Source organism: Rhinichthys klamathensis, unplaced genomic scaffold (assembly GCF_029890125.1).
Source record: "Rhinichthys klamathensis goyatoka isolate OS25496 unplaced genomic scaffold, OSU_Roscu_1.1 h1tg000184l_1, whole genome shotgun sequence".
NCBI classification, from domain to species: domain Eukaryota; kingdom Metazoa; phylum Chordata; class Actinopteri; order Cypriniformes; family Leuciscidae; genus Rhinichthys; species Rhinichthys klamathensis.
Window position 1 is genome coordinate 1,128,720 of NW_026606712.1, and position 16,194 is coordinate 1,144,913.

Genomic DNA, 16,194 nt, shown 5'->3' on the forward strand with positions numbered 1-16,194 from the left:
ATGCAATATACACAACAAGCTTACGTTACATCTTAAGATTTTCTTTTAGTTGAAAACATTAAACAATATGTGTAATCAAAAAATGTAAAGAACAAAAGCATTTAAGCTCAAGCAGTGCAAACGGAAAAAACGCTAATAAAACAGACCGCGCCACTTATCGTACAGAACATGGGTATACACTCGAGTCATCATAATATTTATCTTGTTTATATTGCTTCACTTTCATGTTGAGAAAAACAATAATATCCACATGCTCGAGTAGAAAACGCGCTGCCGCTGACAGACGTTGCAGGGACACAGTGACAGATAACGAAGTTTCTAACAGCACTTTGCGTTTTCTGTTATTAAACCTGTCTGTCTTAATGAAACTTAAAAGAAGCATATGTTTCGAAATCATTTTGCTATCAGTTAAGTTATCATCTCGCTCACTCGGGTACAGCTGAGTTTACCTGCAGTCGTGAATGCAGTGATGAACAGCTGTCTTTCCTCATTCGACTGCTGTTTGGATTTCATGGGATTTCTCATTGTGGTGATGATATAACTCAGCATCATTAATTAATTTGATTAAAATTAATTCCATTTTGTAAGATCATTAAGTAAGATCATTTTCATCCAAGTAATTCCAAACTTTGCGAGGTGAGGCTGACAACGACATTATGTAATCAAATACAGTCAACACGCGACAAAGCGCCACCCAGTGCATTTAATTATAACTGTGAGTTAGTGCTTGGGATTTAGCATGGATTCACAGCATTTAAAGCAACACCAAGTAACTTTTCCTCTGTGGTCGCCCTACAGGTTGGAAGCGGAATTGTCCATTACCGCTGTCGTAAATAATTTAGCCTAATTTTCCCTCTTCAATAAGTTTTGTCAATTGTTTTGTTTATTGGTCTAATTCTGGTTTCTGGTTTCGCTTTCTAATAAACCTTGCATTGGGGTAGTCACTCAATTAATTATCTTGTGCTTCATTCCCACCCTTCTGAATTATGTTGCATTCATGAGTTATCGCAAACTAAGACTGTTTAGTTGTGCTATCTTACAATCAATATATATATGTAAGGTGTCGCCGATGTAACGGTTAAAACTTGAAGTGGCGATGAGGTCTTAAAATGTATGGAAGGGGTCTTAAAAAAGGTATTCAATTTAATTACATGATTCCTGTATATACCCTGTGAATAATAGGAATGTATAATTTTCTGTGTGTATGCCAGTTTAACGAGATGTGTTTTTAGTCTAGATTTAAACTGACAGAGTGTGTCTGCTTCCCGGACAATGTTAGGAAGACTGTTCCAGAGTTTAGGCGCTAAATAGGAAAAGGATCTACCGCCTGCAGTCGGTATAGATGTGAAGGACTATGCGTTAAGAGCTCGCTCAAGTACTGGGGATCTTAACCATTTAGTACTCTGCATATTTTAAAGTGTATACGATGTTTGATGGGGAGCCAATGCAGTGTTGACAGAACCGGGCTAATATGGTCATACTACCTGGTTCTAGTAAGAACTCGAGCTGCTGCGTTTTGGACCAACTGTAGTTTATTTTGCGTGCAAGGGAAACCACCCATAAGAGCATTACAATAATCTAGCCTTGAGGTCATGAACTAACTGTTCTGCATTTTTCATTGAAAGCATATATCGTAATTTAGATATATTTTTAAGATGGAAGAATGCGGTTTTACAGATGCTAGAAACTTGGCTTTCAAATGAAAGATGGGTATCAAAGAGCACACCCAGGTTCCTAACTGACAACGAAGACTTGACAGAGCAGCCATCACTTGTTAGAAAGTATTCTTGGTTAGTACGTGCGGAGGTTTTTGGTCCAATCATTAGAAACTTTTTTATAAACTAGAAAAAAAATTATATCAGCTATGCATTCTGTTAATTTCTTTAATTGGCAAGTTTCATCGGGGTGCGAAGAGATATAGAGCTGAGTATCATTGGCATAACAGTGAAAACCAATCCCATACTTCCAAACGATATCTCCCAAGGGTAGCATGTACAGAGTGAACAACAGCAGCGGTCCTAGTACTGAGCCTTGTGGTACCATACTGAACTTGTGATCGATAAGACATCTCTTCATTTACAGCTACAAACTGATAATGGTCAGATAAGTATGATTTAAACCATGATAATGCAATTCCACTAATGCCAACATAATTTTCGAGTCTATTTAAAAGAATGTTGTGATCAATAGTATCAAATGCAGCACTAAGATCAAGAAACACTAATAGAGAGATACAACCACGATCGGATGATAAGAGCAAATCATTTGTGACTCTAATGAGAGCTGTCTCAGTACTATGGTGAGGTCTAAATCCTGACTGGAAATCCTCGCAGATATCATTTCTTTCTAAAAAGGAACATAGTTGTGAGGATACTGCTTTTTCTAGTATCTTTGACAAAAAGGGTAGATTTGAGATCGGCCTGTAATTGACTAGTTATCTAGGATAACGTTGTGTTTTCTTAAGAGGTTTAATAATAGCCAGGTACATATCCTAGGGACAAAGATGAATTAATGATATCAAGAAGATGATCTATGACCTCTGGAAGCATTTCTTTCAGTTGCTTAGTAATAGGGGTCTAACATGCATGTTGTTGATTTAGATGATTTAACGAGTTTAGACAATTCATCCTCTCCTATAGCAACAAATGAATGGAATTTCTCCTCAGGGAGACTTCAATGCACTGCCTGATGCGATACTGTAGTAGATGGTTGCATAGTTATAATCTTCTCTCTAATATTTTCAATCTTGTAAGTAAACAAGTTCATAAAGTCATTACTGCTATGTTCTTTGAAAACTTCAGAAGTAGAAGCTTTATTTCTTGTTAATTTAGCCACTGTGTCAAATAAATACCTAGGGTTGTGTTTGTTTTCTTCTAAGAGAGTCGAATAAATAAACAGATCTAGCAGTTTTTAAGGCTTTTCTGTATGCAATCGTGCTCTCTATCGTGCTAGTTTTGTTTTCTTCCAGTTGCGCTCCATTTTTCTAGCTGATCTCTTAAGGGCCCGGGTGTGCTCGTTGTACCACAGCGTTGGACTATTTTCTTTAATCCTCTTTAAGTGCAAAGGAGCAACTGTCTAAAGTGCTGAAAAAGAGAGAGTCAAAAGTTTGTGTCGCAATATTGAGTTCTTCTCAATATTGAGTTCTTCTCAGCTATCTGGGAGGCTGAAGAGATGAAACTGATCAGGAATATTATTAAATAAAGCAATCTTTAGTGGCAGAAGTGATAATTCTTATACATATTTGTAACACCGAGTCGGCTTTGCAGCCTTGGCTAAATGGAGTATACACGAGACTAGATAATGATCTGAGATGTCATCACTCTGCTGCAGAATTTCAACGGCATTAACATTGATTCCATGTGACAATATTAGATCTAAAGTATGATTATGACAATGAGTGGGTCCTGACACGTGTTGTCTATCTCCAATAGAGTTCAGAAGACTAAACAGCACCAACACTGTTTATAATTTGAAAATGGACAGAATTTTAAATATGAGACTTTGTTTCATATCAAAAGTAACAATGCACAAAGCTTATTGCGATTTATTGGATGGGGGGGAGCACTACAATGTTCCGGTCATTCATCAACTGAAAACAGGATAGACTAATCGATATTTCGGATTTAAGAATCGGTATCAGTTCATAAAAACGAGAATCGAATCTAGAATTTTTTTTTTTTTAACCGAGCACTAGTCTTCCATATTGTTTGCCTAATTAAGAATCACTATAGGATGCAATAGCTTGGTTTTTGTAAAAATAATCAAATAAACAAAATTGGACAAACTCTGTCCATTAATGTTGTTTCTTGTGTTCAAATCATTTAAAAAGCGTGCATTTCATATTGGTAAAGCCAATGCTCATGTGCAGTCATAAGTGAACGTTTTAGGACATTGACTATTTCTATGAAAACCGGTGCTTCGTACGGCAGCTGCAGTGATTTAGTAATTTTACCAATTGGCGATTGGCTTTTATTTGGAAAGCCGGACTTATTCTGCCTTATTGCGTGTTGTGATTTCTCCCGTTTATAGTAACGAGTGAACCACCTTGGTTTATGAATAAGGTACTCTTCCGTAGACCCAATAAGTTAGTGTGAGGTGTTCATTTATATATAAAAAAAAAAAAAAACATGTTTAATTGACAAATCCATTGCAACATTCTCAATTCTGAACTCACAGTAAAGGTGTCCAGGTAAAATTTTCTAGCTTCCTAGCTGCCTAAATCTGTTTTGATGCAAAAGTAGCTGTTTTTTATTGTATGAAAATGCATTACAAAGACAAAAAACCTGTTTTCATTTAATTGCATCATTCTCAGTGCTTTATGGTTGTAGAGTTGTCTAGTTTTGCTCTGAATCAAATGTAATGTTTTGATTAATCTCCGAGCCGGTTGGTTTAGTTCAAGGCTTAGAACCAAGGTCGCTAAAAAAGTTGGCTGTCTTTAGTGCGCTCTATTTAACTGTAGCTCCCTGGCCATTTACAGATTATTTTTACCGAACAGTTTACTTGAGCCACTTATTGTTACAGCGAGTGAAATATTGCCAAGATTTTCCCAATGTAAGGTCCTGTTCAGAGTTCTCCATGGAAAAATTTGGAAGTGAAACATTTTGTTTTCGGTCAGGAAACAGAAGGGGTGTGAAGTGTCTTGAGGGAGGCGATGACAGAAATGGGCAGTTTTGTTTGGACTTTGTATGCTTTCTGTAGTCTCCCATGGCCTATTATCCACTTGGAAGAACAAGTTTTAGTCTATTGAAGGGTGAGAGAGTTCCTCTCAAAGTCATCCCTATAAAGGATAATCTAATTTAGTGAAAAATGTCAAACTGGTGCAGCATCTGGTAGGGGGATCTTTAATGAGAGGGGCTCTGTTGCATTTCTGCCCTCTGTGAAATTTTGTCCTCCATTTTAGTTTCATTAGAGCGGCGGCCCACGGTTGCTCAATGACTGTTTAGCATTCAGCACAGAATCACATCTTCCTCTTATCAGTCCGAGAGCGAGGAGCAGTCATCCTTCAAACTCCCATCACAGTCCTTCTCCCAAATTCCAGCGGTCTGAGAGCCAGAGGTCAGGCAGCATGCTCAAAATCTGGATGCTAGTTCCGGTTTAATGCTTAACGTGTATTCCTAAATTAAGGGAGCAGAAAGGTGGTGCTTTATCTGTTAATTTGCAGCACATTTGCGTGGCATAATGAGATATGTTTGTCATATTTTGGCAGTGGAATATCTCTCCCCTCAGTTGCTCGCTCTGCATGTGCCTCTTCTTGTACTAAAAATAGCCCGTTCCAGCCAAGGAAAGGAAGGTGCCTTTGTGCAGGACTGTGTTACCGCAGCTCTTCAAAGCGGGTAGTTCAGTGTGACGGTGAGAACTGGTTGCGAGAGGATTTAATATGACGAGAGCAGGCGTTAGTGCGGAGGGCTTGACTGCAACAGATCGCTTGTTGTCCACCCTGCCCTCTGGAAATGTAATTCTGTGACGGCTTGTGCTACAACAACACCTTTAACGCATCCAGAGATTGAAAATCCATGCTTGGGCACTCAAATGTTTACATGCCGCCACCGACGCCGCTGCTGTTTATATGCCTCGCCTGTCTTCATTAATTGAGCCTGTTGTGGAGAGCCTGGGCTTCTGCAGGCATGAACATACTTGCAGTCCATGAGAGCAGGCTGGTTAATTGTGCAGTCAATAACTCACACAGCCGGTGTCGAATTGGAACTGAAATCTAGGGTAAGGAAAAGTGTCTGTTCTCAGCCTGAGCCTCGGCTTTCATGAAGCCTGTGTGTTCTGCTCAGAAAAGTCCTTTGGCAAAGCCATTGTCACACTTTCCGACGTGAAGACCATGCTAATGGCACTGGCCCATTATTTATGGGTAATGGAAAACTAATTGAAGCTTTCACTCCATCCTTCGCTGGCTCGCCATTTTTTTTTTCTCTGTTGTGCCTTTAATTATGCTTTAGAGATGTGGTTCTATGTAAAGAGGGGAAAATGTTGGGGGGGGTTTCGCAACTAAACTTCCCTGTCTTACTGCTCCAATACTGATTTCTGAATGCCATCATGTCGTCTCAAAGCGAAATATAATATTGGAGAATTGCATTTTGTGCATCTAAACAACTACACTGCAAAAAAATATATATTTTTTACAAATTTAATTTTCCATTAAAAAAAAAAAATCTAAAAATCCTTTACTTGAGGTGCTAAATAACTTAGATATAAAATGTTGCTTTCTGAAAAAATATATATATTAAGTGAGTTAGTGCTTAAAACAAGAAAAATATCTGTCGCTGAGGTAAGAAAAATACACTTAATTTAAAAGGAAAACAGCTTTTGTGTTCTTTACCCCATACAATATATTTTTTTTTTTTTAAGCATAAAGTCTCTTCATTTGGATCAATTGTTCAGTAAACAAGACTTAATATCTTAAGTCAATTTGCATCTCAAGTAAATGTATCTCTTGATTTAAGAATGTTTATATATTTGTGCTGGAAATATATAATGTTGTACTCCTTTCTTTTGAGTGGTTTTCCCAATGATTTTTCATTTTAAACCTCCTCCAGCATTTCAACAGAACAGCATAAAAGGAAGTATTTATTTATAGGAAGTGATGTTTTGCAGAGTATATTTTAATGCAGAGTGTGTGAATCAATTACAGTTTCAAGATATTCAACAGCAAAATAAACCCACACGGGGGCGACTTGGAAAAGGCTACTTCCAAAATAAATCAATAGATGTGAAAAATGTACCAGAGCTGAAATTATTTTTATTATGTGAGAAGAAAGAGACTGTGGAGTAATAAAAGACACATGATACTAGCTATTTAGGAAATCAGTTGCTTTTTTGGATTTTTGTGGTCTTTATACCAAAATATGCAGAATGCAGAGTAACCAAGTATTTCCCAAAGGACATTTTTATTACAATGAAAAACTGTTACTCCATACTGACCTTTACTACCAAATACCTTCCCTTCCACTTAACAAACAAAAACAAATTTTAGGGTGACCCTTCCCATGTCCCAAGCCCACATCAGGCGAGCAATCCACAAACATGACAGATATTTAACCCTGCTCGGCCGGTCAATCTTTCTCCCCCCTGAGGCAGCTGGTGTGAATTTATCCCAGGCTTTGCAGACAGAACCAATCAGGTTTGGCCAGCAAAGTCCTCCCCCTCAGGCCAGATCCAGGAGGAAGTGATCTGGGGGAGGCTGTCCCACATCACCTCCCAGGTCCATGTCACAGTAATAAGGCTGCCACTCTGTGATGGACACCTCTGAAGCCTGGCTCTGGGTCCATGCTTGAACTGCTGGCACCCTCATGAATCCAAATGAAAAAAGGCCAAACATCCAACTGTTTTTTTTTTTTTTTGCGCAGAAGCCCTGTCTTGGACGTCACACATGTATGCACCCATGCTGATTTATAAGGCCCATGTACTCACATCCAATAAAAGAATGACCTGCACTATAAAGAGCCGGTCATTGTTGTTGCTCTCCTTCTCCTACAACCAATAAAACTTTGATAGCTTTTTTTTGTCTTTTTTTTTTTTTACAATATTGATACGTTTGCATGTTGGTTCACTTTGGCAGTAGAAACAATTTTTTTTCTTGAGCTCGAAGAGGGCGTTGCAAATTTTTTAAAGGTGAAACCTGCCAACTTCCAGAAATAATATTCCAGATCTGGAAGAGAGAAACCTATGTTTGGATTGTGCTCCACCTACACACTGGCTTAGCCTGGTCTGCCTCCTTTTATTCCTTTTTTCCATTTGCATCAGAGCCCATTTTGGCTCTCACATGTGATGTCAAGAAATAGTTTGACTTATCTTGCATATCCCCAGGGCTCTGACTTCTTGACAGTAAAGACAATAAAAACGCTGCAAAAGGATACATTTATCGGGCAAGGATTTTTATTTTATTTTTTAAAGGGTAAGCCCCTCCAAATTTTGTCCCTGAGGGTTGCGCTTGAATAAGGAGGGGAGAGTGATGGGGAGATGGAGAGAAAGCCAAGCTCAGTTCAAAGCTCAGTGTGTTTCTCAAGAGAGCTGTCTTCATGCTCTTGGGCTACTGTCTTTTGGTTTAGACCCCCTGCATCTCCCCTCTAATAGCCTACTACTATGTAATTTTAGACAAAACCATTATACTCTGGGTATAGACAGCTCCTTTCCACAGTTGACAAATTGACCCCATTTACTTTATTACACCTTTCATTATTGAATGATTAATACCAATATGTATTGTATGTTATACCAAAGAATGAAAACAATGGTATTCTTAATCTTTCATCACATTGTAATAACTTGCTCGACTTCCACTTCTTGCAGATATCAGCTAGGGATGTGCAGCCTATTAGTTCATGTTAACTGATAGCCGTATTGTCTGTTGTTGTTAATGCCGCCTTTCTAAAATATAATGTCGATATTTATGCCTTCGTATCATCCAGGTGGATGCTGCACATTGGTGGTGGTTGAAGAGATTCCCCCTTCTATGTAAAAGCGCTTTGAGTGCCGAGAAAAGCGCTATATAAATGTAATGAAGAATTATTATTATTATTTAATGTCAGCATTACATTTCATGTAATTTTTTTTTAAATTTGCCTGGTAAAATAACAGATTTCTCTCTGGTGACTTATGCTGGACCGATTATTTAGTCCTCTTAAACTAAATGACTATGGCCTGGTTTCACAGACAGGGCTTAGATTAAGCCAGGATTAGACCTTAGATCAATTAGGACATTTAAGTATCTTTTATAAACGTGCCTTAGAAAAAACATTACTGGTGTGCATCCTGAGACAAACCAATGGCATTGACATATTTTAAGAAATGTCAGTGCAAGTTGCTTTCAGTTAAAACGGCTCAAACGTGCATTTTAGTCTGAGACTATAGGCTTTACCCTTGTCTGTAAAACTAGCGGTACAAATTCACATTTAGATCTGCCTAAATCCAATCAACAACCAATGGATAGAACCAAGTCCCCGCCCCACATTTTTTCCCCTTTTTTAATTATTGCTCTCAGATGTACGTCACAATGTGGAAGAAAAGATCTTTCGCTACTTGCATTTAATGCCTGATAACATTCAATATAAAAATAATGGTGGCTGTGTTTCAGGAGGGGGGTATTGTGGGTTGCAAATTTCATTTTTATGTTAATATTATCCTGACATCAGGATGTGCAGTCCCTAGATTTTGGTTTTGGGCTCATGACTGTGTCCTGTCTTACAGATACAGCGTGGTGGTGGAGGGCGAGAGGGGGAACAGGCCACATATCTACTGCCTGGAGCAACTGCTACAGGAGGCGGTCAGTACGCCACACTGCCCTACACCGTTCGTTGACCCATATACACGTTACGGCTCACCACAACAGGCCTGTGTGTTTTATTTCGGGCACACTCCTCAGTTTCCTCTCTCTGCTAACAGGCCTGGGGCACGCTGTAATATAGAAGCTGTTTAGCACCTTCCCCTGCTATTAAGCTAAGGGCATGTTTTGCTCCAGTACCTCTGTCTGTTGGTTTAGGCACATGCTACCGCCTTTCCTTCCTAATGTACCGTTGGAAGCGGACCTCTGCCAAGAGCAACCTTAGCCATTACTGCCTCTAAGATGGATTATATACACAATATATATGTTTCCTCGCCAGAAAAGGATTCATTAGTTATTCATTCTAAAAGATAGATGACCGCGAATGCACACAGGTGTTGATTTAATAATCCTCTCTGATCCACACTTCCTTTGTTTTACAGATTATTGATGTGAAACCCCCCTCTGTCAGATACCTTCCCCAGGGGACCCGGATCGCAGCCTACTGGAGCCAGCAGTACCGTTGCCTCTACCCTGGCACGGTCGTCAGAGGTATAGCTTTCCTTTTCCGCTTAATTGAGCTCCTTTCACTGGCTATTACAGACTATTAACTAATGCGTTTTACTGCATCTATGTCTCTTGAATGGAAAAATATGCACAAATGTCCAATGTCCTCCGCACAGAGGTGCAGTAAGAGAACCTTTCAGGGTTGTTTCATTTCCTTTAATCTAAATCTTTTAGCCAAACCCATAAGCATTGCCAGATAAACCGAGCAGGGGAATGAAGGATGGTGTGGTTAGCTACATGCAGAGCTCTGCTCTATTATTATTTATTTTCCCTCCTGCTGAGGAAGGAGCGAGCTGGAGGCTTGTCAAGAAACTCTTAAAGGGAGGTCGCTGCTACTGCTTCTGTCAACCAATGAGAATGAAAAGGCCCTGTATGAATCCCCGCAGCCGAGGCTGCACCACTGAGAAATATGCGGTCACTCTTTTCGCGCAGCAGTATTTGCTGTTTCACTCAGTGGAAATAAAAATTGAGGTGATGCATGTTCTTTTGCATCAGTCGTCAACTCTGTTACGTGTCCACAGGGAGTCCAGACATGGAAGACGTGGACGATTTGATTACAGTGGAGTTTGACGATGGAGACACCGGCCGAATCCCTCTCTCTCATATTAGACTGCTGCCGGCGGACTACAAGATTCAGTGTGAGTATTCAGATAAGCAGGGAGTAAAAGCCAAGGCATGAAAGAGCACATGAAACGTTACCTGAATTTCCAAGTTATGTAAACAGCCCATATGTGCTCTGTTTGATTTGGAGTCCATGCAGCCTCTGATTTTTGTTTGGTTTTGCTCTTGAAGCTTGATGATGGATTCAGTAAAATGTTTTTCCACTAGTTGCCAGGGGGTTGCATATGATTGAGGATGAGACTGAGATTTTTGAAGGTTTGTGTATAGCATTTAAGAGTACTGGGTAAATATTAATGTGTGTATGTGTGTTTGACTGTGAAAATGTTTATGTATGATCATTATCAAAATATATGAGGCCGAAAAGCACATGGGAATGTTCCAAAAAAAAAAAAAATTTTGCTATTATTTTATCAATTGTCAAACAGAAATGTTCCAAAGTCTGTTATTAATATTTTCAACACGGTATTTATCTGAACAGGTGCGGAACCGTCCCCTGCCCTCCTCGTGGCCAGCACCAAACGGCGAGGAAGGAAGTGCAGTAAGGATGTACCTGATGGAAAAGAAATGCCACCCAAAAACACAGAGGAGTCTGCTCCAAAAAGTAGAGGCAGAGGAAGAAAACCCAAACCTAAGCCTGGTAATTTCCACTTCTTTTGAACCAAACATTTACCATCATTTACATTTTGGCTGGCATAGAAGAGACATATTTTTGTAAAAGTGGTTATTGCTTTGGTTCAGATTAAACATCAAGCAGTCATAAGTGGTGTTACTGAAATGAGAAATGCAGTAATCTTACAAAAGTGTACTGGATTGGTGGTTTCATAGATAATAAATCACATTATTTTTCTTGGAAAGAACTTACTGTCAGAACAGGAACAGCTTTTAGCCTCCCAGCATTTTTATAGAGGTAAGTGTGTTTTTGGTCTGGCATATTAAAACCTTCCCTCCTGTGCTGCTTTCCAGAGCCCGAAGTCGCTCCAAAGGAGCATGAAAAGCCTGACACACCAGCCCTGACGCAGGTCCCTGAGAGGCCCCTGTCCAGCCAGAAAAGCGGCCCACGGCCAGGTAGAAAAATGAAGCAAGTCGGCACAGCCAGCCCCTCCATTCCCGTATCTAATGAAAGCCAGAAGAAAACCGCAGGAATCAAGCCCCCAGCCAAAGTGCGTTCCCAGCCCTACTCGCAGCCACTCTATGGAAAAGTTCTGTCTGTGGATCTCTATAATGAGCCCTCCACTTCTCTGGTCTCCTTTATATCCAACAATGAGACTCTGAGTCCCGCAGGGAAAGGAAAGCCGGTCAAACGCTTGCGAAAGCCTGAAGAGGAGGCATCTGGGTTTGGTGTGAAAATGCAGCGCAAGCAACCTCAGACTGAGGTCCTTATCAAGCTGGACCATGAGGGAGTCATGTCACCCAAAACCAAAAAGACCAAAGCCCTGATGATGATGGAGGGCCAGAACCTCTCCAAAAGAGAGAATAAGTCTGTGTTGGGTGTCAGCTACACTACGATATCCACTGCTGACAAAGCACTGAAGGCTAAAAACAAGGCGGTTGAGGCAGAGCCGACTACTGCTGAGAGCGTGTCCACCTACAGCGTTCGTAAGCTGGGGAGCGGCAGCGAAGGTCTGATGAAGGTAAGCAACTCAGGGGAGAAGGACAAGAAGGAACTGGAGTGTCCCAACTGCAGTAGCAGTAGCAGCAGCAGTTCGGAGTCAGACGGAGAGGAGGAGCGAGGGACCTCACAGGACAAGAAGCCCAAACAAGACTCAACCAGCTCCAATAGCTCGCGGGCATCAAGTCCCACCTCTTCCAGCTCATCCACAAGCAGTTCCTCATCCTCGGCTGGATCCCACTCCTCCTCCTCATCGTCATCCTCCTCCACCACCAGCGATGAAGAATCCTCCTGTAGCTCAGATGAAGAACCGGCCGCTGGTTCTCAACCATCCCCTGCCACAGAACATGCACCACCTCAAGAGGAGGAAGACGAGAAGGCCAAGGTGAAAACAGGGCCTTCTGCCAGCGTCCAGAAGCTCCAGAAGCAGCAGGCATCTGCTACTCAGCAGCAGAAGCCCCAGAAAGAGCAGAAGGTCAAGCAGGGTGTCGGTCGCCCCAAAAGACGAGAGGGAGTCCACCTCCCAACAACTAAGGAGCTGGCAAAAAGACAGAGGCTACCCTCCGTCGAGAACAGACCCAAGATCTCCGCTTTTCTTCCTGCCAGACAGCTGTGGAAGTGGTTTGGAAAGCCTACTCAGGTGAGCCCATGGATTTTAGGTTTGAGTCTTTTTGAATATCCCACCAGTGTCATTTCTACCACATCTCAAATCATGTGTTGTGTTTAATAGCATTGTGTAAAGTCTAAAGTATACTTTAATTTTAACACAAATGTTAGCGTATGTGTACAGCCAAAAACATGCACTTTTAAAGTATACTTAGTTTGTTAGCGTGCACGTACACAGTACAGACACTGGACAAGGATGAAACTTTCTAGAGTCGAGTGCCCATTTCTCTTCAGAAATTATGACCAAGTTTGTTGTTGTTCTGTCTCCGCTGTTTCTTTTAAATTGGGAAACGACGAGTCAGGCCACCTAACCAATTAGTGAATTACCATAAAACTTCAAATAATAGCCCGGGCTTTTATTTTCCCAAATCGTCGAACTGCACCGGCTTGTATTTGAGACAGGCGTTTATATGAGACAGGCCTTTGTAATTTAGTGTTGAGATTTTGTTCATTGAGTCTAAGTAAGCCTAGAGTCTCTAATCTCTAAAAATCTCCAAATGTTCCACGCGAAACTGCGGTCTTCCGACCTTTTACTATCGTGTCAATTGATTTTGATTAATATGCGCGAGGGAGATAGAGCAAGACAGCGCTCGTGTTGTTTGACGACGTGAGAGTGCGCGCGCGCGGCCGGGGCGCTCTCTCTCTCTGCTCGTAATGCGTCATTCTGTTCTACATCACTCAGCGATCAAAATAGGCTTTGGTGGAACTAAAAACAACCCAAAACTAAAAAAACAGACCCGGCCTCTATTTGAGACCGGCCTTTATTTACCCAAACCTGTTGCCACACCAGGCGTGTAAAAGAGACAGCCGTTTTTTTGGGACTCGGCTATTATTTGTTAGTTTTACGGTAATAAAAACATTTCAAGGGACATATGAGAGCTGAACATACAGAGTATCTGTGGTTAGAAAAATGTAGATGTGCGTGTACTATGCTGGTGAAATTTATGGCATGCACACTGTACGCATATCCTAGCATATGCATAAAAAACAAATATAATTAGGGCTTAATGGAAATGACAATGATGGAAATTACATTTTGTATTTTTGGCATAAAATAGTCAACTCGTTTGTCTTGCCAAGGCTAATTTTAAAGCTAGCATTTTATGTATACTAAATACACATAATTAAATATTTCCACACTTTTTGCGTATTTTGACAATTTCAGCTTGGAAATGGAAATGATACATATTGAAAATATTATGTTCTAAATGTTATGTTCACCTTGATTTCTTATTTTCACATATCACATAGGTCATATTTTATCTCAAACATACTCCTCATTGAAGCCTTTCTCTCATTGGTAAACATGTAGGCTAATTTTTGGCAAATATTTTAGTTGTGTGTATGTTTGGTGTTGTGGAAAAAAAGAAATTAATTTTCTCCCAAAATATTAAAATGGTTACTGGTAATTTCACTATTTGTTTAGATTTGTCAAATTTTAATAATTAGATTTAGAAAATTGCCAATATAAATGATGGCCTGGTAAAAAGTTTCTTAGACGATTTTAATGTGACCTTCATATCATAAAAGGAAAATGTTGAAATCTGTTAGTTTTAATAAAAATCAACCCCTGAGGCATAAAAGTGCCCAAAGAAACATCTTTTTGCTTTTCCTTCAACTTCTGACAGAGGCGGGGAATGAAAGGGAAGGCAAAGAAGCTTTTTTACAAAGCCATAATGCGTGGGAAGGAAATGATCCGTATTGGAGACTGTGCTGTGTTCCTGTCTGCTGGACGACCCAACCTCCCATTTATTGGACACATCCAGAGCATGTGGGAGTCCTGGGGAAACAACATGGTGGTCCGTGTCAAATGGTTCTATCATCCAGAGGAAACCAACCCTGGGAAGAAACTTCATGACAAAAAGGTTACTTTTTGTCTCCCTTTCCTAAACATTGATAATGGTTTGCGGGCATAGTAATATGACCTATGTACTGTACTTGGACTTGTCCCAGTCTTGCCTTTTTATCTGGGTTTTTAACGAATCCATTTTTTTTTTTTGGCAGAACTGGGATCAAATGTCCGGCCAAAGTCTTCCTGCTGTCCTGCATGCTTCCAACCAGAGGAAAGACTTCATGGAGGTAAGAAAACCAATCAAGGAAATGGTTTGATCATCTTCGTCTGGTTGAAAACAGTCTGATAGATCGCTCTGCTTTCTCTTTTCAGCGGGCACTGTACCAGTCCTCTCACATTGATGAGAATGACGTCCAAACCATTTCTCATAAATGTCTGGTGGTCAGCCTTGAGCAATATGAGCAGATGATTAAAACTAAGAAGTACCAGGACAGCGAAGACCTCTACTACCTGGCCGGGACTTATGAACCCACCACTGGAATGATATTCAACACGGATGGGGTCCCAGTAATCTGCTGAGAATCGACAAGTGAGACGTGTGGAACAAAACCAATGAGACATAAGGGCTAGACAGATGTGTTGGCTTTACCCAAAGCCTGACTAATCAATCAAGTATGGAAAACGTCCTGACAAAGACACAAGCATCAGTTGAGATCAGAGATGTCTTGTTTGCACATCATTTCATACACATCAAGTCAATGGTGTTGGTATTGTGAAATTGCGCTAGTAGAGATTCAATTGTTTGGCCTCTTATTGGAGCAACCCTAAACTTGTTTTGACCCAGTGAAGTGATTGCAGTGGACAAATGATGTTCAGCAATCTCCAGTTGAATTAAACGTGTCAAAGAAAGTGAAGGCACGTCAAAAATGTCTTGAAGGTCAACTGCATCTGATCTGCTGAGCCCAGCCATCACCGATGTGGCTGGAATGGAGGTGACACCACTTGTGCAGGACTTGTTCTCCGGGTGAGAAGGCCTGCTAGGAACCCGCTTCCTTGGCCGTGGGACCAACAACAGAAAGAGTAATTGAAGCTGACAGGATGTATCACACTTCTGTCCAGTTACTACTGGTAGAACCCTGCCGGATCTTCAAGGGCTGGCTAATGAACTTGAACAGGGAAAAACTAAACCAGACGTAAAGCTGCGGCCCATGTGAGAAGCACTTAAAGGAATGGACAGAACTGTGGTCTGTGAGCCTGCAAGGACTGTTTATTAATAGGAAAGTGTGAGTTACTTTTCCACTGAGCGGCCCAGAAGATCTATCAGAATATTTATATGCGATCCTCATCCCTCAGCTGCGGCGACAGAAAGGTTTCTTTTTACGAGTGAAGGGCTCTACTGGGATGGAAGCAGATGCAGATGATACCCGTTTGTAAATACATGCATACGAGCTATATATGATATGGACAAAAATATTTTATTTTCGTGTACCATAGATTTATGTGACAGTAATTTTTTTAAAGCAGCAAAAGATGAAAAAAAAAAAGCTTTAATAAACTGTGAATAAAGTTTAAAACGTTAACAAATATCAGGAACTAGTTTTAAGAGTACAGATCTTGTAAGTCTTTACTGGAATCTTAGACGCCCACTACATTGACAACGTAATGTAATCTTGA

General features: G+C 40.6%; 1 protein-coding gene across 1 annotated transcript in view; it reads left to right on the forward strand.

Moving 5' to 3' along the window:
• The window catches only part of tnrc18 (trinucleotide repeat containing 18), a 91,326-nt gene extending 76,085 nt beyond the window's left edge, over window positions 1–15,241 (forward strand). The window contains 8 exon segments of the mRNA XM_056261638.1: window positions 9,193–9,268; window positions 9,709–9,817; window positions 10,354–10,470; window positions 10,932–11,090; window positions 11,417–12,702; window positions 14,357–14,593; window positions 14,733–14,807; window positions 14,893–15,241. Coding sequence (XP_056117613.1) covers window positions 9,193–9,268; window positions 9,709–9,817; window positions 10,354–10,470; window positions 10,932–11,090; window positions 11,417–12,702; window positions 14,357–14,593; window positions 14,733–14,807; window positions 14,893–15,099 — 2,266 coding nt within the window. The 3' untranslated portion in view covers window positions 15,100–15,241.
• Window positions 15,242–16,194: the final 953 nt, after the last annotated feature.